Source organism: Chiloscyllium punctatum, chromosome 4, assembly GCF_047496795.1.
Source record: "Chiloscyllium punctatum isolate Juve2018m chromosome 4, sChiPun1.3, whole genome shotgun sequence".
In the NCBI taxonomy this organism is placed as follows: Eukaryota; Metazoa; Chordata; class Chondrichthyes; order Orectolobiformes; family Hemiscylliidae; genus Chiloscyllium; species Chiloscyllium punctatum.
The window spans coordinates 85,172,030-85,197,004 of record NC_092742.1 but is presented as its reverse complement, the minus strand read 5'-3'; the positions used below and the strand labels follow the sequence as shown (position 1 = coordinate 85,197,004).

Sequence of the window (24,975 nt, the reverse complement as noted above, 5' to 3'; positions counted from 1 at the left end):
TACTGAAATAGTTTTTGCACAGAACAGTATAGGAGACTATTTTACCCTTCAGGTCCCTGCCAGTTCCTTTGAATAGCTGGTTCCATTCACCTGCTTTTTTCATATACCTTTGGTGCTTTCCTTCAAGGATGAATCCAATTCCCTTTTGAATGTTGTGATTAAAATTTGTTTCACCACAAAATGAGGAATTCATTCAGAATCCTATCCTCTCACTGTATTAAAGAAGCTATTATGCATGTTGCTTCAGGTTTTTTTTTGTCAAAGTCCATAAATCTGTTCTTTCTGGTTATGGACTCGGGTAATCCATTAAAAATAGTTTTAATTTTATTTATCTTTATGATTCCTGATTTGGAGCACTTTTTCAAAATCAATGTCATGGAAGACAATGCAGCCATGGAAGATGACCACTCTTTAAGGCACTTAACCCTTCCAATGCTCTTCCTTTAACATTCAGCTGGATATGGCCTTCCTATTTTTCTTTTCAAATCCCTCTATAGCTTTAGACCTCTACAATCTCCTCCAGTCCTTCAACATTCCATGCTCCTCTAATTCTGGCCCCTTTCGCATCCTGAATCTCCAGATCCTCTATTGGCAGCCATATCTTCAACTCCCCTTTGCCCGAAGTCCCAGAATTCCAATCCAAAATCTTTGTATTTCTGGACCGATCTTCTCTTCCTTTAAGATATTCCCTAAAACACACCTCTTTGACCCTGCTTTTGCTCCCTGTCTTTACATCTCATTTTTTGGAGCATTGTCAAATTCTGATCACATGCACAAGCGCTTTGAATGCTTAAATATATTTAAGATGCTGTTTAAGTGAAGGTTGGTGTTACAATAAACTGACAGAATCACATACAAATTTTAAAATTAAAACATTCTGTTCATTCCAACCAATTGGTGTTGATGTTTATTCACTGTACAAGTCATAGATCTAATCCCATGGGCCCACTGTATGCACCAATTAATCACTCAGTCCTTCAACCACTTATCTAACCTATTCTTAAATGGTGACATGTTCACTGCTCTATTTAACAAACCCAATTGAAGATCGTATGGCAATGGAATATACAATGTAAAAATGTTCCTCCAGGCTCTAACATTTCCTCACATTTGATCTTATGAGCATGCCCATTTATTCAGCAATCCGGAACAGTTGGTTTCTTTATGTTCTGCAACTCAATTTTTCAAAGTCTTTTTTGCGTTTGTATTCCTCTAAGGTCTGCAATATCCACATGAATCTATGCTGTACCTTCTTTACTGCCTCTTGTTACAAGAATGGTTCCAGGAATGAGAACTTCAGTTATGAGGATAGAGTGAAGAGGATTGCTCAGTTTGTGAAGAGAAGGCAGCAAAGAGGAGATCTGACAGATGCTTTCAGAATTGCGAACAGACTGGATAGAGTAGACAGAAGAAACTGTTCCCAGTTCATAAAAATAATAAGAACAGGTGGGAATAGATTTAAAGTGATCTTCAAAAGAAGTGAAGATTAGGTGAGGAAACGTTTTCACTTAGTGTGCAGCTGGGGTGTGGAATATATCACCTGGTATCGTGGTAGAGGCAGGTTCATATGAATTATTCAAGAGGGCATTGGATAATTGTTTGGATGAAAGCAATTTCTAAGGGTATGAGGGAAAAGCAGAAGATTAGCACTACGTAATCATGCCCATTGAACAGGGCAGTTCAGGCACACTGGTGGGTCAAATAGCTTCTTCTACACTGTAAAACATCCTTGAATCTGTGATATTGTCTCAAGTCTTTCTTATAGTTAAAATTGCAACCATTACTTCAATTACAGTCTTACCAAGATTTTACATGAATAGAGTCATAGGAAGTGCATAGCACAGAATCAGACCCTTTGGTCCAACTTGTCCATGCCGACCAGATATCATAAACGAGTCCAATTGCCAGCATTTAGTCCATATCTCTCTGAACCCTTCCTATTCACATACTCATCCACATGCCTTTCAAATGCTGTAATTGTGCCAGCCTCCACCACTTCCGCTGGGAGGTAACTCATTCCTCTGTGAAAAAGCTGCACCTTGGGTCCCTTTTAAACCTTTCCCCTTTCACCTTAAATCTATGCCCTCTAGTTCTGAATTCTGCCACCCCAGGGAAAAGACCTTGGCTATTCACCTTATCCACGTCTCTCAAGATTTTCTAAACTTTTATAAAGTCAGCCTCTGACAGTCCAGGGAAAACAGTCCCAGTCTATTCAACCTCTCTCTATAGCTCAAACCCTCCAACCCTAGCAACATCCTTGGAAATCTTTTCTGAACCCTTTCAAGTTTCACAACATTCTGGAGGCCAGAACTGCACGCAATATTCCAGAAGTGACCTAACTAATGTCCTGTACAGCCTCAACACAACCTCCCAACTCCTGTACTCAATGCAGTGAACATTAAGGGAAGCATACCACATGCATTCTTCACTATCCTATCTACCTATGACTCGACTTTCAAGGAACTACGAACCTGCACTCCAAGGTCTCTTTGTTCAGTGACACTCCTCAGGACTTGATCATTAAATGCTCAAGTCCTGCCCTAATTTGCCTTTCCAAAATCCAGCACCTCACATTTATTTAAATTAAACTCCATCCAGCACTCCTCAGCTCATTGGCCCATTTGATCAAGATCCCATTGTACTGAGGTAACCTTCTTCGCTGTCCACTACACCTCCAATTTTGGTGTCATCTGCAAACTTACGAACCATACCTCCTATATTCACATTCAAATCATTCATATAAATGACGGAAAGCGGTGGACCCAGAACCAATCCTTCTTGAATTAAAAAAAAAGTGTTAACTTTTCTATTCAATATGTCTTGTTATAAATCCCAGTCATGCTGTTCAGGTTTCGTGAACTAAATTAAAAAAAACTCACCACTCTTCCAAATCTGTCTTCATTCAAAATATAAACAACACTTTTAGTTATCACCGAAATCTGTCACCTCACTGCCAGACAATGAATTCCACCTGACATTACTTCATCCCTTCATCATAAATATGTATTTGAAGCTTCCTTGAGTCTTCAGAATTATTTACCCTGTTTTTTTGTGGTACTCACGTATGCAATATTTGGACATTACTTTGTTGAGCAATACATGGAAATATTGACGTTTATGCAAGAGACCTCTGAGAACTCTGCTGGTCACAGCCACCACTTTGAGAAACTGCCCTTCAGTATTCTAATTTTATTCCAATTTTTTTATCTTTTCAAAATTTAATTTATTCACCACCCTTTTTAATCTTAAATAGCCTCCCCTATGAGCTATATGGAAATGGAAGTCAAGGTGGAACAACTTTATGTAAGAATAATTCCCCTTATCTCTCACTGCAAGGGAAAAATAAAACTATCATCCTATTACCTGGAGATCACAATTTTCTTACTTAATTTTGGCCTCAAGAAGAAATCCCATTTGTCTTTTTATTTCTCTTTCAATCACCTTATTTCAACCCATGAGTCTTGGAGCAGCTGCAATGATTTAATATGAAATGATATTTCAACTTCCCTGATAACTATATCACCATTCCGTCAGTGTTCATGGGTCAAAATCCTGGAACTCCCTTTCTAACATTATGGGTATATCGACACCAAATGGACTGTTGCAGTTCAAAATAAAACTAGGGATGGGCAATCAAAGCTGGTTCATTCAATAATGCTTACATCTCAGAAATGAATTGGAACACAACAACTAGAAGCCAAGGCATCATGTAAAAATAGATTATAAATTCGATTTCTCAGAAACAGGCAGAGCACGCTGCGGTTTGCAACATGTAAAAATCTTATCTACAGCTCTGTCCTGACTTCCTTACATTTGATCTTAGGACTATGCCGTATATTCACAAATCTTCAACCAACAGGTTGGTTTCTATCTGTTTTGCCCCATTCTGCATAAATGAAGCTCACCTGTAAACTCACACCCTAATGTCAGTTTGAATAAAAGACATCTTATTGTTCAAGATTTTCTTGTATTTGAAATTCTACAAACCCTGCAATGTCCAAGTGAATCTATGCTCTACACACTCTACTGTCTCAATTTCAATTGCTTAATTTACATACGTTTTAACACAATATATAAAGATCTAATGATTACTGCATGCTCTTTTTTAGTACTTCAATACACGCTGATTTGTCAATGTTAACATCATCTGGCATCTATGTTGAAGGCACACGCATTTACTGCATGTTAAAGATGTGGGTAAATCAAATACAGAACTTCTACTGCAAACCTTTCCAAAAATAATTGATACACAATAATTCCTACAGGATTCAAAAATTTTTTTTGCTCAAAGATCAGCTGGGCAGCCTCGCTCCCAACCTCTGCTCCTGTTTAGTGGGATGATCAGACGTTTAAACTGCTAACACTGATATTTTCTCTCTTCAGCACAGATGTCACATGACTAATCCACTTTTCAGAGCATAAACCCATGCTTACAGGAAGAGAAACAAACCTCCATTGCCCCACTTTATGATACTGACTATTACAATTGCAATACTCAACATCACCAAGTTGACCTTAAATAAGCTACATATAGTTTTAAGCTTGGTAATTATGTCTTTCATACATTTAGTTTTAAGAAAAATCGACAGGTAATTTCAAAGAAAAATTCCAATCAGGGATTGGTTCTCAAAGTTGCTTAAACTTTGAAAACATCAACATCCTTACAAGCCAAACTGTGCCATCATAGGGTTGGTGCAAAACAGAAATCAGGCACTTTCACATGAGCAGAGATTGAAGGTTTGGGATGTGGTGAAGGAGTGGGTTGGGGGGGAAATGGTGTGGTGTGGGGTTTCATGGGACCAAGTTACCATGGGCCATTTTCACACACCTCCTTGTGCCCAGCTTGACAGCATTGATAGAGGCCTGGCAGCTTGTCCTCTTGGCTGGTAAAGGTGCATGGCAGGGAAAATCTGTGCAGGGAAAAGGGGAGAAAAACAAATTACAAAACACAGCGGATCAAGCTTCATCTGTCGTGGTTTAATGATGTAATTTGAAAGTATTGATTTGTTAAAGAAAGAACTTTCATTTATCTAGTACTTTTCATGACTTCTGGTCAACCTTCACCCTTTCACAGCCAATGAAGTACATTTAGCCTTTTAATACAAGGAAGCTAAGTAGCCAATTTGTGCACTGCAAGATAATAGCTTGATAACTTGCTTATGTAATGTTGACTGAGGATAGATGTTGGCCAGGATACCATAGGAACTCCAATGCTTTTCTTTAAATAGGTTTGAGAGATCTTTTAAGCCACTGAAGGAGGCAGTTAGGACAACAGTTTCGCATCCTCATAATACTGCAGTTAAGTATGAAGTGTTATATTTAAGTCCCTGGAGTAGGACTTGAACTGATGGTCTTTAACTTAAAGGTAAGACCACTACCAGAGTTAAACTATGGAAGCAATTAGTAATTTGAAAATGCAAGTTGCATCCAACTTTTTGACAATGTGAAATATTTTAGGTTCGTAACTATCCTGTTATTACTCTACAGTAGGTGAAAAGCCAGAATGGAATACCATACTATGCAATACGACTCAGTTTACAGTATGGTAAAAACAATGACTGCAGATGCTGAAAATCAAATACTGGATTAGTGGTGCTGGAAGAGCACAGCAGTTCAGGCAGCATCCAACGAGCAGCGAAATCAACGTTTCGGGCAAAAGCGAGGGCTTTTGCCCGAAATGTTGATTTCGCTGCTCGTTGGATGCTGCCTGAACTGCTGTGCTCTTCCAGCACCACTAATCCAGTATCAGTTTACAGTATGACAGGCTCTTTGGGCTGAATCAAAACCAGATTGATCAGAAGTAAATCTGTGACATTAGTCGTAACCGTAATGTATACAACGTTACAACATTGAGTTGTCTATAATTTCTATTTGGATGTTTAAAAATCACAGAATGACAAAGCCATATTTTAGAAATGGAAGTATTATATCTCAATTTCAGCAGTTCCTCCTATACCTAGGATGTGTAACAACAAAGTTTAAAATTTATTTTATTTATCCTTACTAGTTGGGTGGCAACTATTATTAAGTCTAGGAGACTTAACTGAAGATCTGCCACTTTGTTTGAGACAGAAAAGAACTGATCCTTTGACATAGACAGCAAGTCTTTAAGTTGCTGGATATCAAAACTGTTTTACCAAAATGAGACTTGCATATCAATAATCTAATAAAACACTGACAGCCTTGACATTTTTATATAGGATTTGCTACGTTTCACTTCTGCTTTTTTTATTATTCCTCTCCTCAGTTCAGTATTTAAAAGCTGGTTATTAGGCAATGTCAGTTTCTTTCCATTGTACCTAATTTCCACTGTTATGCACCATCTATTGCCAAGAGGAGTTGGAGAGCTGCTCTCAGTTCTTTGCTAATGTAGTCTGAAGTTGACTGCTAGGAGCTATGCAAGTTGAGCACAATGTTTTTGATTATTTGCTATGTCCAGTGGGGAAACGTCAGAATTAGATTCAGTACCTTTTCACAGTAGTGCAGCTAATGTTTGAAATTAATCAAAAGTCAAATTGAGTCTTATACAGTATTCGTGTTTATTAGAAGAGAGCACTGACTGTCCAATGTACTCTTCTGCACAAAAGATACGCCTGACGGCAAACTAAAAAGGGACACAAACATTAATCAAATATGAAAAGTAACCAAAAAACTGTCTCATGGATTTGGTGAAACAAAAATTAACAAACTAAATGTTAATAAAATGGAAAATGATTATTCAATTGTAGAATGCTTACTGGATGTGCTATAATAGTGTATTTACATATATTAAACTTGCAATCCACTGCGTGTAGACCCTTCATAAAGTCATTGGTATATTATTCTTATGTACAGTACCAGCAAAATAGTCATTATGCAAGGATAGATATGTTCAGGTAGATTTGAAGTTATGATATACCCATTGATCAAAGCATCAAACCTCAGAAAAAAATGGAATTACCTGAAACCAGTAAAGTTAGGTGATAGAATTTATTTAGTTTATATCTGTAAACAGAGTTTCAATACAAAGGATTTCTGATCTGATTCAATGAATGACTAGCATAAAGCAGCAAGTGGCTCAATACACAAACCGTTCCTTTTCATTCTATTATATTAAAATTAATTTGCACACTGTTCTCCCCAACATCCACTCACTTCCCAATTAACGCTCCATCCACTGTTCCTTATTAATTCCTCTTCCTTGCATATTAGTGAAACATCAAGAACTTGAGGTATTCAGCAAGACAATGCTGTGTAAGCTGAGCAATTTGGGACATTAATGCTAACTGTAATATATCAAACTAGGAAGAGAAAGATGGGGAAGAAGAGCTTGTGCCTGTGTTACATGAAACAACTAGGAATTCAGATTCTGATCGCTGTCCCAAGATCTCTTGAAGAATGCATGCTTAGACACTGCACTTAATAGAACATGGACAATGATGTATTTCGCCATCTTATGTCATGTTTCAGTCGGTCAATACTAACTCTTATTATCTATAGGATGAAATACAGCAATTCCCCAAGTTCCCTGCAACAGCAAAGACCAGCCCTGAAAACTCTCATCAGCAAATAGAAAAACCCACAACACTACCTTGTGTACTCAAGGACAACAGCACTCCATGTAGAAGACCAAACAGAACCCTCTCAGATAAACTAAGGATAGGTAATAAATGCAGTCCTGCCAACATCATCCAAAAAGAAATTAAAAATACACTCAAACAAAATGCTAGATCAGTATAAACGGAATCATACTTCAATCAATACCTTTGGTAGTGAATTGGACTAAAATGAAGAAAACGTATCTTTATTTTAAAAATGCATCTTTTACTCCCAAAGCAAAACATAGGAAGTCTTTTCGGCACAAATCACACATTCCTTACAATTCCCATGTAATGAGTGCCAGCTATTTGCAGCATTAATAAAAAAAACAATGCTTTGAGCAAGTATTTACCAGTGATCTGGGAGAAAACATCCCATTTAATTCTGCCTAATAACCAATCTGTAATAGTAAATACAACAATACGAATAGAAAAACAACATATGTTGATATTTTAGATGAAGGAACTAAATGTAATACCTGAAAATGTGCAGATGACAAATCTGGGTTGAAGAATGAGCTGTAAGGAGGAAGCAGAGATGTTGCAGTGTAATTTGGACAGCAAGTGGACAAATGCATGACAGATGCAGTATAAAGTGGATAAATTGAGGTTATTCACATTGGTACAAAAAACAAGGAGGCAGATTATTATTTTAACGGTCATAAATTTAGAGGGGCAAAGGGGTAATATTCAATGAGACCTGAACAGCCTAGTGAACCAGACAATAAAAATAAGTGTTCAGGTGCAGCAGACAGTAAAGAAGGCAAACTGTATATTGGCCTTCATGGCGAGGGGATTCAATTACAGGAATAAGGACAATGTGCTGCAATTCAATGATGCTACCATCACTGAATTCCCCACGATCAACATCCGAGGAGTTACCATTGATCAGAAACTCAACAGACTCACCACTTAAATGCAGTGATTACAAGAGCAGGTCAGAGCTCTGAATACTGCAGCAAGTAACTCACCTCCTGACTCTTCAAACCCTGCCCACGATCTACAAGGCACAAAGTGTGATGGTAATAGTGGAAGGATGCTTGTCGGACTAGAGGCCTGTGACTAGTGGAGTGCCTCAAAGGTCTGTGCTGGGGCCCATTGCAGTTTGTTATCTATATCAATGATTTGGATGAGAACATACAATGCATGATTGCCAAGTTTTTCAGATGACACTAAAATAGGCAGTATCGTGAACAGTGAGGAAGGTTATCAGAAATTGCAGCAGGACCTTGATCAGCTGGGAAATTGAGCTAAGAAATGACAAATAGAATTTAATGTGGATTATAAGTGTGAGGTATTGCATTTTGGAAAGTCAAATCAAGTTGGGAGTTATATGGTGAATGGTAGGGCCTTAAGGAGCATAGTGGAATAGAATGACCTTGGATTTCAGGTGCACAGTTCTCTGGAAGTGGAGACACAGGTAGGCAGGACAGTGAAGGCTGCTTTTGGCATACTGGCCTTCATCAGTCAGGGCACTGAGTATAGAAATTGTAAGTACAGAAGTTATGTTGCAGTTGTACAGGACATTGGTGAGGCCACACTTGCTGAGTATTGTGTTCAATTTTGGTCACCTTGCAATAGGAAGGATGTTATTAATCTGGAAGAGTACAGAAGAAATTTACAAGGATGTTGCCAGAACTCGAGGGTCCGAGTTATAGGGAGAGCTTGGACAAGCCAGGACTTTTTTCTTCAGAGCATGAAGACTCAGGGGGGATCGTATAGAAATGTATATTATCATGAGAGGCATGGATAGGGCGGTTGCACTAAGTCTTTTCTCCAGGGTTGGGGAGTCAAGGACTAAAAGGCATAATTTTAAAGGTTAGAGGGGAAAGAATAAAAGGGAACCTTTGGAGGCAACTTTTTTTTAAAAACACAGAAGGTGGTACGCTTATGGAAAGAACTGCCAGAAGTGGTAGAGGCAGGTACATAACCAACATTTAAAAAGTATTTGGACAAATACATGGATAGGAAAGGTTTAGAAGGACATGGGCCAAGTGCAGAGAAATGACGCTAGCGTGGATGGACATTTTGGTCAGCCTGAACTAGTTTGGGTCTTTGTGCTGTAGGACCCTATGTCCATGACTCTATAACACAAGAAGCTTGACACCATCCAGGGTAAAGCAGCCCACTTGACTGGCTCAACATCTACTTCCTCCACCACTGACGCTCAATAGCGGGAGTGTGGACTATACTCAAGTTGCAATGTAGAAATTCACCAAAGAACCTCAAACAGCCATGACCACTTCCATCTGGAAGGAGAAGGGCTATGTGGGAAGACCACCACCTTCAACCTACCCTCCAAGCCCGCACTACCCTGATTTGGAAATATATTGCCATTCCTTCTTCACTGTTGCTCAGTCAAAATCATAGAATTCCCTCCCTAATAGCATTGTGGGCCAACCCACAGCAGGTGGACTGCAGTGGTTCAAGAAGGCAGCTTACCACCACCTCCTCAAGGGCAACTAGGGACAGGCAATAAATGCTGGCCAGCCAGCGATGCCCACATCCCATAAAAGTGGATTTTAAAAAATTATACAGGACAGTGGTGAGGGCACACCTGGAATAGTGTGTACAGTTTTGGTCTCTTTATCTGAAAAAAGGAGTCTTTAGCTTTGGAGAGAGTGCAGCGAAGGTTTACCAAATGGATTCCTGGGATGGTAGGACTACACATGAGGAGAGATTGGGTCAGCTAGGATTTATATTCACTGGAGTTTGGAAGAACAAGGTGACCTTACAGAACCTTGTAAATATCTAACAGAGTCAGACAAGTTAGACACAAAAAGGATGTTCCTGAAAAAGGGGAGCCCAGAAACTGGAGTCACAGTTTAAGGATAAGAAATAAATCTTTTGGAACTGAAATGAGAAATGTCTTCACCCAGAGTGTGGTAAGCCTGTGGAATTCACTACCACATGAAGTGGTTGAGACCAAAACATTGTGTGCTTCCAAGAAGGAGGTAGATATGGATCTTGTGACTTAAGGGTTCAAGAGAAATGTTGAAAGGGGCTGGGGCGGAATAGTGGGATAAGGGTATGGAGCTCAATGATCAGCTACAGTCATAATTAATATTCAAAACAAGCTCAAAGGGTTGAATGGTCTACTCCTGTTCCTATATTCTATGTTCCTATGTTAAAAAATAACAAATTCCTACTTTTGACAATTTCAATTCTAATGTGTGGCTGTCGGATTGCCAATTGCAATCAAGACAGCCAATTATTTTCGGAAAATAAGTGCTGCAGAAATGAATCAGCATACAGACAGACATGAGACACTAGGATCCCAGTTTTTTTACGATCACTTAAAAATTAAAATATTCTGTTTTAGTTAGAAGTTTTTTGGAAAAAGATGCTATACCAAGACACTTGGAAAAATTCAAGGTCATCAGGTAGAGTCAACAATTTATTATAGTTATTTTTTAAGAAATTATATGTGCTGTGGATAAAGGGAAACCAGTGGATCTAATGCACTGGGATTTACAGAAGATCATTAATAAGATGTTCAAATGGTTAATGTGGAAAATAAAAGCATATGGTATAGTGAGTAACATATAGGCCTGAACAGGAAACAGAAATCAGGCGTAAGTGGATTGTATTTTTGGTAGGCATGATGGAGTGGTGTGCCACAGGGTTCAGTGCATGGGGCTTCAAGTTTTTACTGTTTATATAAGTGATTTGAATGAAGGAATCAAAGATATGGCTTCTAAATTTGCTGATAACACAAAGATAGGTTGGTAAACAATTTCTAAAGAGAACATAAGGTGGCTGCAAAGGGATACAGACAAGTTAAAGAAATGGGCACCAAAAAGAGAAAATGCTGGAAAATCTCAGCAAGTCTGGCAGCATCTGTAAGGAGAGAAAAGAGCTGACGTTTCAAGTCTAACTGACCCTTTGTCAAAGCTTGGTTTCAGATTCCAGCATCCACAGTAATTTTAGTTTTATAAAGAAATGGGCAAATGGGGGTATAAAAATGTGAAGTTGTGTATTTTGATTAGGAGGTCACATAGCTCAGGGGTGCAGGGCGAACTGATTGCCCTCGCTAGTGCATGAATCACAAAAGGTTAATGTGCATGCACAGCAAGAAATTAGGAATGTTGATAGCTTTTTATGAAAAGGGAAATCATATATGAAAGTTAGGAGGTTATGCTTCAGTCAACAGGAAATTGGAGACAGCATGTCATAGAATCATAGACCCACACAGCACGGAAACTGGTCCTTTGGTCGAACCAATGCCAAACATAATCCCAAATTAAACTAGTCCCACCTACCTGCTCCTGGACCATATCCCTCCAAACCATTCCTATGCACGTGTCTATCCAAATGTCTTTTAAATATTGTAATGGTGCCTGCATCCACCACTTCCTCAGGAAGTTCATTCCACACTCAAACCACGTCTGTAAAAAACATTTGCCTCATGTCTTTTTAAAATCTCTCCCTTCTCACCTTAAAAATGTGCCCCCTAATCTTGAAATCCCCCATCCTATGGAAAAGACACTTGCTATTAACTCTATTTTAATCCCTCATTATTTTATAAACTTCTATAAAGGACCAGTAAAAATGTCCCAGCCTATCCAGCCTTTCTTTGTAACTCAAACTTTTCATACTCGGAACAACCTGGTAAAGTTGTTCTGAACCCTTTCCAGCTTGATAATATCCTTTCTATAACTACTGCAGCTGAAAATGTGTTGCTGGAAAAGCGCAACAGGTCAGGCAGCATCCAAGGAGCAGGAGAATCGACGTTTCGGGCATGAGCCCTTCTTCAGGGCTCATGCCCGAAACGCCGATTCTCCTGCTCCTTGGATGCTACCTGACCTGCTGCGCTTTTCCAGCAACACATTTTCAGCTCTGATCTCCAGCATCTGCAGTCCTCACTTGCTCCTATAACTATTGCAATCAATATATGCAATATTGGTGTCCTTAGTTAAGGAAGGAAAGTAAATGCATTGGAAGCAGTTCAGAGAAGATGTACTACGAGAACATTAGGATTAGATTGGTTGTTTTAAGAAAAGAGGCTTGACCGGATAGACTTGCATCCATTGGAGTTTAGAAGAATAAATGCAGCTTGATTGAAACGTAGAAGATCCTTAAAAATCTTGATAGGACTTTTGTGCAAAGGATGATGCCTCTTGTGGGAGAATCTAGAGTTAGGGGTCACCCATTTTAGAGATGACACTAAATCTCTTTCTCACAAAGGCTCTGGAGGCTTTGGAACTCACTATTTCAACACGAGATGGTCAAAAAAAAAATCACAACACCAGGTTATGGTCCAATGGGTTTACTTGAAAACACTAGCTGTTGGACTACAATAAGGTGCCATGTGATTTTTGACTTTGTCCATCTTAGTCCAACATTGGCACCTTCATATCAAGAGATGGTAGTAGAGCATTTGAATTTTTTTTAAACAATGGGAGGTTGATAGACAAGGGGATGAAAAGTTACCATGGGTAGATGGAATGTTGAGGTTAGATCACAATCAGATTAGCCATGAATGGTAGGAAGGGCTAGAGAGGCTAAGGGTGGATGGGAGACACCGTCTCCTACTCTTGCTCCTAACTTGTATCTAAATTAATTTCCAAAAATGTGTTTCACCACAGAGGTTCTCAACTGTGAGGGGCCCATGAGAAGGCTGTAAATAGCTCACTGAAAACAGACCTGAACACTGCCACTTTCACTGCCCAAAAAGCAATTTGGCTCTCAATTCCTCCATCATCTCTGGTAAAAGGCAACTGTTCACCTTGATCTTCTTGGTCTTGTTCAGCCACCATCTCCTCAACCTAGCCATAGCGAGTAGTATTAAATTAACAACAGCACCACTGATTCTTTATATTCTTTCATGGAAGTACACACTGTGGTAGCAGGCTATCAATGTCACACTTAAACTAGAGTCCTCTAAGGAGCCAATAAGACAAACAAGATAGGCCTCAGCAAAGCACAAATGAAAGCAATGGGCACTACACTCAAGCTAGAGACATAACAATTGTGGTTCCCCCACCCACACTGGTGGTTGGTATATGGTGCTTTGATTGACAGATGATTAGTCCATGCTTGCAGAAGGGGATGGGTGAAAACAAGCATTTAAAATGATATCATATTTATCAGCAAAGACAGAGGTAGACTGTATCCAATCAGATCAAATTCTCGAGTCCCGCCATATTCAATCATGAACTGTGCTAGACAATTAAACAACCAGAAGAAATACCCAACTCCAATACCCAATGAGGGAAGAGCCCACCATGTCCGAGCAAAAAAATAAAAGGTTAAAGTATTTGCAAGTTTCTTCAGCCAGAATGCAAAGTGGATAATTGTATTTTGGGCACACCAAAGACCCCACAGATACCAGATTTCAGCCGATTCAATTCACATCAAGTGATAGCAACAAACAGCTAAAGACAATGGATCCTGCAAAGGCTATGGGCCCTAATAACATATGACAGTAGTACTGTAGAGTTCAGCTCCAGAACTTGCCCTATTAAAGCTGTTTCAACACAGTGCTTGCATCTACTTTACAAAGTGGAAAAACGCCCAGGTGTCTTCCACCCACAAAAAAGAGGATAAATTCAAACTGGCCCCTTCATCCTAGTCATTAACAAGGAGCAAATACAAATCATTTACCTGTCCATTGAACTTCAGTTTGGGTTGTTGCGTGACAGATGCTCAGCTTTTGACCTTGGTCTAAGAAAGGACAAAAGAATTGAACTCCAGAGTGAATGAGAGACTAAATGCTATTGACAAGACTGAATTTTACCCATTTAAGTATTAAAGGAGTTTTGGCAAAAATGAAGTCAATGAGAAAGAAGTTACTGTGGTTGTTGAAGGCCAATAATTTCACTTCTAAGATATTACTACAGGGGTTCCTTAGGCTAGTGCCCTATGTCCACCCACCTTTAGCCATTTCATCAATTACCTTACCACCCTCAATGTCAGAAATTTTCACTACAATGCTCAATACTATTCAGGACTCCTCAGATTCTGACATAGTCAAGTCCATTAACGTAAAGCCTGGACAACATTCAATGACACACAATATCTATACCACAAAAGTGCCAGGAAGTACACCTCAAACAACAGAGAACCGAACCATCTCCTTTTACATTCAATGGCAATGCCTTCACTGAATTCACAACACCCAACATTCTGGGTGTTGCCATTGAAGGGAAACTAAGCTTGACTCATCATACAAATATTATGGTTATATGAATACATCACACTACTGGTGATTCACTTCCCAACTACCCAAAACATGTACAGCATTGATGAGACAGGCCATTCATGTGTGAGATGGCATGCTCACCATGGGTATGGATGGGTGTAGTTCCAATCACACAAGAAGCAGGACAAAACTGGCCCCTTGATGAGCATATATCACATTCAGCATTCACTCCATACAAATCTGACAATGAGTAACACCTGCAAAACATGCTGTAGCAATACATCCAACAATTCAAACCTGTGACCTCTATCACCAAGAACATTGTGGGCAACAGACTTGTGAACAATTCTGATGAAAGGTCATCAACATGAAAATCTAACTTGATTTATCCCTCTCCCAAAAACTGCTTAAGTGATCCTAGCATTGGAATGAAGCACGTGCCAGTTGAAACAGCCCAACTGGGGGCTCATTGTCACAGGCCAACTGGAAACCAATTACAATTTCCATTGGCAACTGGCTCTGTTGCAACAGGTTTGGATTCCTAGGTGTTACTAAGTGTCAGCACAAATAACGTGTTAACTAGAGCTATTATAGGCGGCACGCTGGCACAGTGATTAGCGCTGCTGCCTCACAACGCCAGAGACCTGGGTTCAATTCCCGCCTCAGGCAACTGTCTGTGTGGAGTTTGCACATTCTCCCCCGTGTCTGCGTGGGTTTCCTCCGGGTGCTCTGGTTTCCTCCCACAGTCCAAAAAAATGTGCGGGTCAGATGAATTGGCCATTCTAAATTGCCCTTAGTGTCAGGTGAAGGGGGTAAGTGTAGGGGAATGGGTCTGGGTGGGTTGTGCTTCGGCGGGTCAGTGTGGACTTGTTGGGCCGAAGGGCCTGTTCCCACACTGTAAGTAATCTAATTATGTAGTCAAAAAGTAAAGTACTTTGTTTATGGTCAATACAATTTTTATAACATTTTTATAAGTGAAATATCAGAAGTGTCCAGTGTTGAACACTCCTTATAGAAGGCCAAAGCCTGACGATCCTATTTTTTCTATTTTCAGCTGCCAGAATTATAAACACTAAAAAGAGGAATGCTTGTGGTCAGATTAGCCTGTATATTCAGTAGATTGTCAAACCTTTGATTAAGCGCAGCAGGTCAGGCAGCATCCAAGGAACAGGAGAATCAATGTTTCCGGCATAAGCCCTTCTTCAGGCTTATGCCCGAAACGTCGATTCTCCTGTTCCTTGGATGCTGCCTGACCTGCTGCGCTTTTCCAGCAACACATTTTCAGCTCTGATCTCCAGCATCTGCAGTCCTCACTTTCTCCTCAAACCTTTGATTAAGGCAGGCAATAGATACTGTTAGACTTAGGACCATTCTGATCTAAATAGAAACTTTCAGTTAAGTTACGGAAACATGGCTCCAGGACGACCTAGATTCAGATCAGAGTATTGAACAGTATGTGACATTTAGGAAGAACAGAAAACCAGGAAGAGGAAGAGGATTGGCTCTCATAATTGAAGATGTTACTAGCATAACAAAGAGGGATGATCTAAACTTAGGAAACCACAATACAGAAGCAGTTCATAGAGTCAGAGATGTACAGCATGGAAACAGACCCTTCGGTCCAACCCATCCATGCCAACCAGATATCCCAACCCAATTTGGTCCCACCTGCCAGCACCTGGCCCATATCCCTCCATACCCTCCCTATTCAAATACCCATCCAAATGCCTTTTAAATGTTGCAATCGTAACAGCCTCCACCATTTCCTCTGGCAGCTCATTCCATACACGTACCACCCTCTGTGTGAAAATGTTGTCCTTTAGATCCCTTTTATATCTTTCCCCTCTCACCCTAAACCTATGCCCTCTAGTTCTGGACTCCCCGACCCCAGGGAAAAGACTTTGCCTATTTATCCCGTCCATGCCCCTCATGATTTTATAAACCTCTGTAAGGTCACTTCTCAGCTTCCGACGCTCCAGGGAAAAGAAATTGAGCTTCAATTAAGCACATGAAGTAGTGTTGGGGAATAATGAAGGCAAGAGGTCACTTGTAGAAGTTGTGTACAGATCCCCTAGCAGCAACCATATTGTAGGACAGGGTATCAAAGAAGAAATAATGGAAAGCTTGTCAAAATGGTAGAGTGATTATCATGGGGCATTTTAACCTACATACAGATGAAAAGAATCAGGTAGGAATAAGAAGATTAGATTAAGTAGTCATTGACTAGTTTTCAGGACAATTTCTAAGATCAGCATACGACATGACACCAACCAGACAGCACACTATATTAGACTTGGCTTCAACCAATGAGATAGGATTAAATACTGACTTCATAGTGAATGTATCCCTTGGTAGCAGCAACCTTAACATGATTGGATTTTACGTACAGTTTAAAGAGAGAGATGTGTGGGCCTCACACTATTATTACGAGTTTAAAGAAGGACAATTGAGGGCATGAAAGCAGCACTAGCAAAAGTGAACTGTCCATTTAGGTTAATGTATAGGTCAATAGACTTGCATCAACAAATATTTGAGGGGACATTCCAGAAAATACAGCACATATATATTCCAACCAAGAAGAAAACATTTAAAGAATGGACCTGCCTTGCATGGTTAATTTTAAAAAGTCAAAGACAGTATCAAATTCAAAGGAAATACATATAGCTATGCGAAGTTGTGACAAATCAGAAGATTGGACAAAAGTATAAAAAAAGCAGAATTAGTCAAAGATTAATGGGAGAGAAAAATTAAAATGAGAGTTAACCAAACATATAAAGACAAATAAGAAAAGTTTCTTCAGATATTTAAAAAAGAAAACAAGTTAACAAAGTATTGTAAATGTCAGTCCTGTCGGAAACCAATCTGAAGAATTTGTAATGGAGGATAAAGAGCTGACAGATGAATTGAAACAGTTATTTTGCATCAGTCTTCACTAGACAGAATACAAGTAAGATCCTGCAAATAGCTATAAATCAGGAATTGAAAGAGGGGAAAGAACTCAAGAGAACTAGAATTGCCAAGCAAGTAGTACTGAGTAAACTGTTGGAACTAATGGATTTAATCTTAGGGTCTTAAAAGTGGCTAGTGAGAGGGTTAATGCATTAGATTTAAGTTACCATAACTCATTAGATTCAGAAAGTTTGGAAAGTAGCTAATGTGACTGTTTTATTGAAAAAGGAAGACAAAAGGCAAAAAAAACTACAGGCCAGTTAGCTTAACATCTGTCACAGGGGAAGGTGTTAAAACTTATTCTTAAAGATATAACAGGACACCTGCTGCAAATACAGGAACAAAATAATTGTTCAGCATCTCTGCCATTTCCCCATGGTCATTGACAATATCCACATTCTCAGCTTTCAGTGAGCCAATATATTCTTAAGCAGCCACTTTCCCATTATATAACTATAAAATCTCTTGTTATTTTTATATCCCTTGAAAGTTTCCTTACAGAATACATTTGAGCTGCTTTGTGTCCTTTGTCAATCTTGGTATTTGTCCCATCCTGTGGGATCTGTACAGTACTTTGTAAGCCTTTTTTAATAAGCCCTTTCTTGTAATTTTATGCTGTCCCTTACCTCTTTAGATGTTCATCGCTGTTTTGTTTTGTGAGGTAGAGCTTTTCCTTCCAAGTGGGTACAAACTGCTTCTGGATACCATTAAATGTTTCTCTGAATACCTTTCTCTGTTCCTCAGTTGATTTACCTATTAGCAGAGCTTCCTACTTTACTATGGACAATGTTTGCCTCATACCATTCAAGCCTGCCTTACTTAAGTACAAACCTATAGTATCCAATCTTTGCCTATATCTTACAAATACTACATGAAACATAGTCATGTTATGATCACTATTTGACTAATGCTCACATATAACTTGGTCACTAATGAAACCAGGCTCACTGCTCATTATGAGATCCAACGTTGCTGGTCCCCTTGTCACATTCAAGACACTCTGCTGTAGGAAACTATCCCAGACAGAGTCTAGAAATTCACATTTCTGGCAGATATCCGGCTCTCCCTTCTATGTTAAGATTAAAATCCTGGATTAATACTATTCTGCCTTTGCTACATAGTTGCCAAACTGAAAACTCGGAAGGTGCTTGGGGTATACTTTGCGTATAAGCCAAAATATAAAATTGCGAGCTACAAAATTATGAGTTCCAGTCTCACCCCAGAGATTTGGCCTAGGCCAACAATTTAATATAGTTCTGAATGGGTACTGTAATGCTTGAATTGCCACCTTTCAAGGGAGACATTAAGTTCCGTCAAATAAAGCTATCAGACATCATGATGCGCAGGACAGCAAAGATCTTCTAGTGCTCCGCCCAAATGTTATCCCTAACTAGCATTACTAAAGCAAATCATTTGGTTATTAACCTCATTGCTGTTTGCGACAGCTCATTGTTTGCAAACTAGGTGTTAAATTCCCTACATTACAACAGTGACTACATGTCAAGATTACTATAAAACGGAGACTTGGAATGTCTGGAGATCATAAAAAAAGCTCTATACAAATATCATACATTTTCTTTCTTTGCACTTAAGGCAAGATATTACAATAACAAGGAAAATATTGCACTAACTTTTAATAGCAGAGTTTGATTTGTGTCATTGCAGCTTGCATTGGAACTGAATTTCTGTATTAGACTGACGATTTCTTAAGACTGACAGATTTCTTATGCAATCAGACTGAAGAGATTTTTGAACCAAGTTTTGAACAGTTGCTATTAGCATCACCAACATTAATACATTACACATTGTATTGGAGATGCCTTCAGGACCACTTTGGAAAGCAGCCTTTGTGAATCATTTATTATCACCTTTCTCAGTATGCTTACTCCTTGACCTATCATTGAAGAGGTTTATTTTTTTTTCTTTACAGGGGAAATATTCATCTGGATTGAACAGCTTCTGAAATGGCAAGTTGTCTTATAGTTGGCAAATGCTCAAAGCATTGTTAAAGTGCAGTTCATAGGTTGCATATTATTTTTAAGGAAGAAATTTCTTCTCAACGAGTATCCTCTAACATTTACAAAGTTTTTAATAGCTAACTCACAACTAATGTTGTAGATTTAATGATTGCAGCATTTTGTGACATATATTGACACAACTTCCACTAAAATTTAGGGATTTCAAACTTTCTTGCAAAACCCACTTCCATATTTCAAATTAAGACTGACAATCAGTCTGGCTTGGTGATAAACACAGATGTGAAAACGCTATGAGTTCAAGGTCACCTCTAAGCTGACACGTCAATACAGTATTAAATGAAAGATTATTGTCGGTTACATGTTTTTTGGATGATCATTAAACTCAGGACCCATCTGGCAGCTGACGTGAACTACAAGATTCCCATGGCGCTATTTGAAGTGGAAGAGAGTTCATCTCCTGGCCAACTCTCATCTCTCAACAAACACCACTAGAAAAATATTTATTGGTCATTTGCCTCATTACTATCAATAGAGTTACATGCAAGTTGGCTGAAGAGCTTGTCTAAACAACTACAGTGACAGCATTTCAAAAGTATTTAATTCACTGTTGAGTGTTCTATAACATCCAAAGGACAAGTATATAAATGCAAGTTCTTTCTTTCAGCAATTACAGGTGCACATTACCACAGGAGCACAACCCCATGAAACAGGTCGAGCTAATTCTTGTTGCTTATCATTCTAAGTCTACTCAGCCAAAATGTGACCATGATCAGCTTTCAATAACATAACCTTGCTGCTGCACAGAACTGAGAAGAACTGCATCATTCTGCCAGTTATTCTAATACACAATTATGGAGGACACTAAAATTTATCAAACAATAACCTTCCCAAAACAATGTGAAGTCTTCAACTGCTAGCCCAACATCACGGAACATCTTGCATCACACAGAGTATCTTCAAATGATCATATAAAAACTGCTTTAAAGTTTTTTTTAAAAGATTCCCTTATTTCCATAAGTAGGTTTAACAATGTATTAAAAGTGAGAAAATTTGTTGCAATAATCCAATCTTGGAATTCAAAATATGAATACTAATGGGAAATTTTGAATCTCAGAATCAGCTTTAAGAATGAGGGACGGTACGGTGGCTCAGTGGTTAGCACTGCTGCCTCACAGCGCCAGGGACTCCCGCCGGGCAACTGTTTGTGTACAGTTTGCACATTCTCCCCACATCTGCATGGGTTTCCACCAGGTGCTCCAGTTTCCTCCCACAAACCAAAGATGTGCAGGCTCGGTGAATTGGCCGTGCTAAACTGCCTGTAGTGTTAGGTGCAGGGGTAAATATAGGGGATTGGGTCTGGGTGGGTTGCTCTGTGGAGGGTCGGTGTGGACTTGTTGGACCCAAGGGCCTGTTTCCACACTGTAGGGAATCTAATCTAATCTAATGCATTGACATGTTGAAAAGGAATTGCTTCAACCAATTATATTCAAAACTCAATGGAGAACTGCAACAAATCATGGCTCTTAAACTTGATTACCAGACAATTTAGACAGCCAAGGAAAATAGACTCTTGATAACAGAGTCGTGGAATTTGCAATAAATCACTTAAAATAATCTCTTAGTCATATTTTATTTCTGGCAACCAGGTAATCACTGCCTAGGAAACTATTAGTAATGGTTTAAAGTGATTAGGCAACTCAGTTAATATTTTTGAAAACCAATTGCATCTTTGATATACTACATAATTGACTACATTAGTTCATTCATTCAACCAATCACTCACCCTGGTCCATTGCTGTCAGCTCTCCTTGACGATCTATCCTGTTGCTCAGTTTTTGCATGTCTGTCAGTTGTCTCACTGCTGGTTTGATCCACAATCTCTCCTTCATCTAATGCGTGGTGCAACCGATAATTCACTGTTTTAAGGACAATAAACACTGCTGCTATAACAGCACTGTAGCTTCCTACAATTATCATGCTTGATGGAAGAGCCTGCAAGAGAGTGTAAGAATGCAAAAATGTTAAGGAACTTCAAGCAATGTTTTATAAGATGGAAATATAAAAATCAAATCAACTTTACTCCAATTATTTTCCTACTTCAATTTTATTTCTGTTCTGTACAATCTCACTTAAATAATGGAGGGAAGCTTTAGACATCAACATAATTTACAATATAACGATTAATAAAAAAGTGATTCCATATTTCTCCTTCCTACCAGCAAAGAATCCAAGCAAATATCTTCACGCCTCTTCAGAGATTAGCAAAAGTGAACTGGCAACTTACAAATCCAAAATAGCTAATGGCTGACCACATCTATTTACTATTAATAGAAAATGTAATTTTTGGATAAAAGAAATTTTGAAAGTTCATACATACACACCACTTTACCTGGCCACCAGATCGCTCAAAACACTTTGTAGCCAATTAAATAATTAAAAGGGACGTCATTCTCGCAAGATAGGCAGTCAACTTGTAAATAACAAACTTACACAAACAGCTATATAATGATGTTCAATGACTCGGAATCTCCGAATGTCCACAAAACCTACCCTTAGGATTGGCATTTTAATATTCTTTGGCTCAAAATCTTCAAGCAAAATTAGAAAGGGGCAGTGGTGCAAAAGAGGATGCTGTGATGCAAGACTGATCCATGAGTCAACTACTGCAATAAGGAGGAATAATATAGCAAAGGCTCCTCAAGTGAGTCCACATTGGTAGAATGTTAAACAAAATGGGGATATTTACATTTCTGAGGGTGTATAATAGCACCCCCCACTGCAGAAATAAAAAGACATATGTGGCAATATCATTCCTCACTGCACCAATAGAAGGATAGATATATGGCAAATCTCAAAAGTATAAAAGTAATAAGGTAAAGTTTTGTTACTGCAGCAAATCTGACATTATTTTACAGAACCAAATCCATTCCTAAAGATATTTAGGCCAAATGAGCAATAAGGCACGCTTGTAAAAATTCAGTAGCAAAAGCAAAATCTCATGTTCTATTTAACCTAATCAACTAATAAAGCCAATTATTGGAACAAAACAAAGTAATGGATTTCATCAGCTCGAACATTAACTTGGAAAGAAAATGTGTGGAAGGCTTAGAGGGTTAGGAATTGGATTTGATTTATTATTGTCACACGTATCTAGGTACACTGAAAAGTTTAGTTTTGCGTACAGTACAGGTAGATCAACCACACCAAGTGCTTTAGGGTAACAGAGCAGAGTGAAGTGTTACAGCTGCAGAGAAGGTGCACAAAGAGCAAGAACAACTGTAAATTGAAAATTTGAAAGGTCCATTCTGAAGTCCAATTATAGCTGTTCTTGAATCTGTTGGTACACGTGTATAAGATTTTGTATTTTCTGCCTGACAAAAAAAAAGAGAGGTTGGAATAGATTATATCCAGGGTGGGAGGGGTCTGTGATTATGTTGACTGCCTTCCTGAGGCAGCAAGAAGTGCAGGTGGAGTCAAATGGATGGAAGGCAATCTTGCTAGATAGACTGGGCAGTGTTCACAACTCACTATAGTTTCTTAGAGTCCTAGGCAGAGCAGTTGCCATACCAAGTCGTGATGCATCCGGATAGAATCCTTTCTACAGTGTCTCTTTATAAATTAGTGTTTTTATGGACATACTGAATTTCCTTAGCCTCCTGAATAAGAGGTGTCACTGTGTATTCTTGATCATAGCATGAACATGAGATATCATTGGTGATCATCACTCCTAGAACCTGATGCTTTCAACCATCTCCACCTCAAGACCACTGATGCAGACAGGGGCAGTGCCCTCCACCTTGCTTCCTGAAGTCAAAATACAATCCGATGGCAGATAGGCACTCCATTATCAACATCCCCAATATTGCGGCCCAGAATACAGTCAATCAGCTGCATTAGGCAGGTCACATTATTTGCATGCCTGACACACTACTTCTAAAACAAGCTCTCTTCTCCTCGCTTCATGGCAAATGATTACCAGGAGGGCAGAGGAAATACTTCAAGTAAATCTTTAAAATCTCCCTGAAAAATTGACTATCCCCACTGACTCTCAGGAATCTCTATCCAAGACCACCCAAAAAGAAGCCACCTCTATGACATTTCTAACCATTTGGACAGTCTCCAACAGGTCCAGATAGAGGTCAAGTGGAAGGGGTGTACAAAGCCACCGCAGGACACATAACTGGTAAGACAGTTCCTCACAATTGAAGTTAAGAAGAAGAATAATGATCAGATAATCTGTTTTGCATTGCCGATAGAGGAATGAGTATTAGCCAGGACAGCAGCTGTATCTCCCCAGCTCTTCTTTAAATAGTGACTTAAGACCTTTGACATGTTCATCCAAAAATCTGAACAGCAAATAAATCAACCACAAAAGAAAGAATGCAGAAAACAGAATATTCTAATAACTATCTTGTGGCTACCCTAAAGATGCTGACTTCAACAATGTGTAAACCAATTGCTGACATTTCCTGTCGTATCATATGGTATTTTGTTTTCATTACTTGAGAGACAAAGAAATAAACATTGTCCTGCTATACACCCATAAATGGAAGCCACTAGACAGTAACCACTTGATATTTTTAATTCCAGTACCACAGCAATGTGATTTACAAGTACGCAAGTTAACTTGCTGAACTGGAAGGTTTGCTTTCAGACATTTCATCACTATGACAAGGCATCATCAGTGAGAATCTCTGGTGAAGCGCAGCTGACATCTCCCACCTCTGTTTATAGGTCTTGGTTTCTTAAGGTGAGTGATGTCATTTCCGGTTCTTTTTTTCCCCCCCAAGGAAAGATAGATGCGATCTAAGTCTATGTGTTTATTGGTGGAGTTTTGGTTAGAATGCCATCCCTTTAGGGATTTTCATGTGTATCTTTGTTTCACCTATCCTAGGATGTATGCATTGTCCCAGTCAAAGTGACATCCTTTTTTGTCTGTATGTATGTATGGAAACTAGTGATAGTGGGTCATGTCTTTTCGTGGCTATTTGGTGTTCATGTATCCTGGCGGCAGGTTTCCTGCTTGTTTGTCCGATGTAGTGTTTTTCCACAGTTCTTGCATGATCTTTAACACCTTGCCTCTAACATCATAGGTCTTTACCTTACTCAGTAGCTTCCTGTGCAGTACCTTGTCAAAGGCCTTCTTATGTTGAATGCATTGCTATCATGTACACACATGGTCACAGTTTCATAAAATTCAGTTTGATCACATATGACCTCCTCTTAATAAAATATATTGATTAGTTTCATTACTCGGTGTCTGTCCAAGTGCAGGTTAATTCCGTCCCTCAGAATTAATTCCAATAGTTTTCCCACAACTGAGATT

The 24,975-nt window shown here is 39.1% G+C and overlaps 1 protein-coding gene across 4 annotated transcripts in view; it reads right to left on the bottom strand.

Annotated features, from left to right (window-relative positions):
• The window catches only part of pcnx1 (pecanex 1), a 280,941-nt gene that overhangs the window by 204,158 nt on the left and 51,808 nt on the right, over positions 1 to 24,975 (bottom strand). For 3 of the 4 annotated variants that reach the window (XM_072569208.1, XM_072569209.1, XM_072569211.1), the window contains exon 2: positions 21,433 to 21,641. In XM_072569208.1, coding sequence (XP_072425309.1) covers positions 21,433 to 21,641 — 209 coding nt within the window. Of the gene's footprint in view, positions 1 to 4,828; positions 4,911 to 21,432; positions 21,642 to 24,975 lie in introns of all 4 variants that reach the window. The other variant, XM_072569210.1, reaches the window with a different exon arrangement.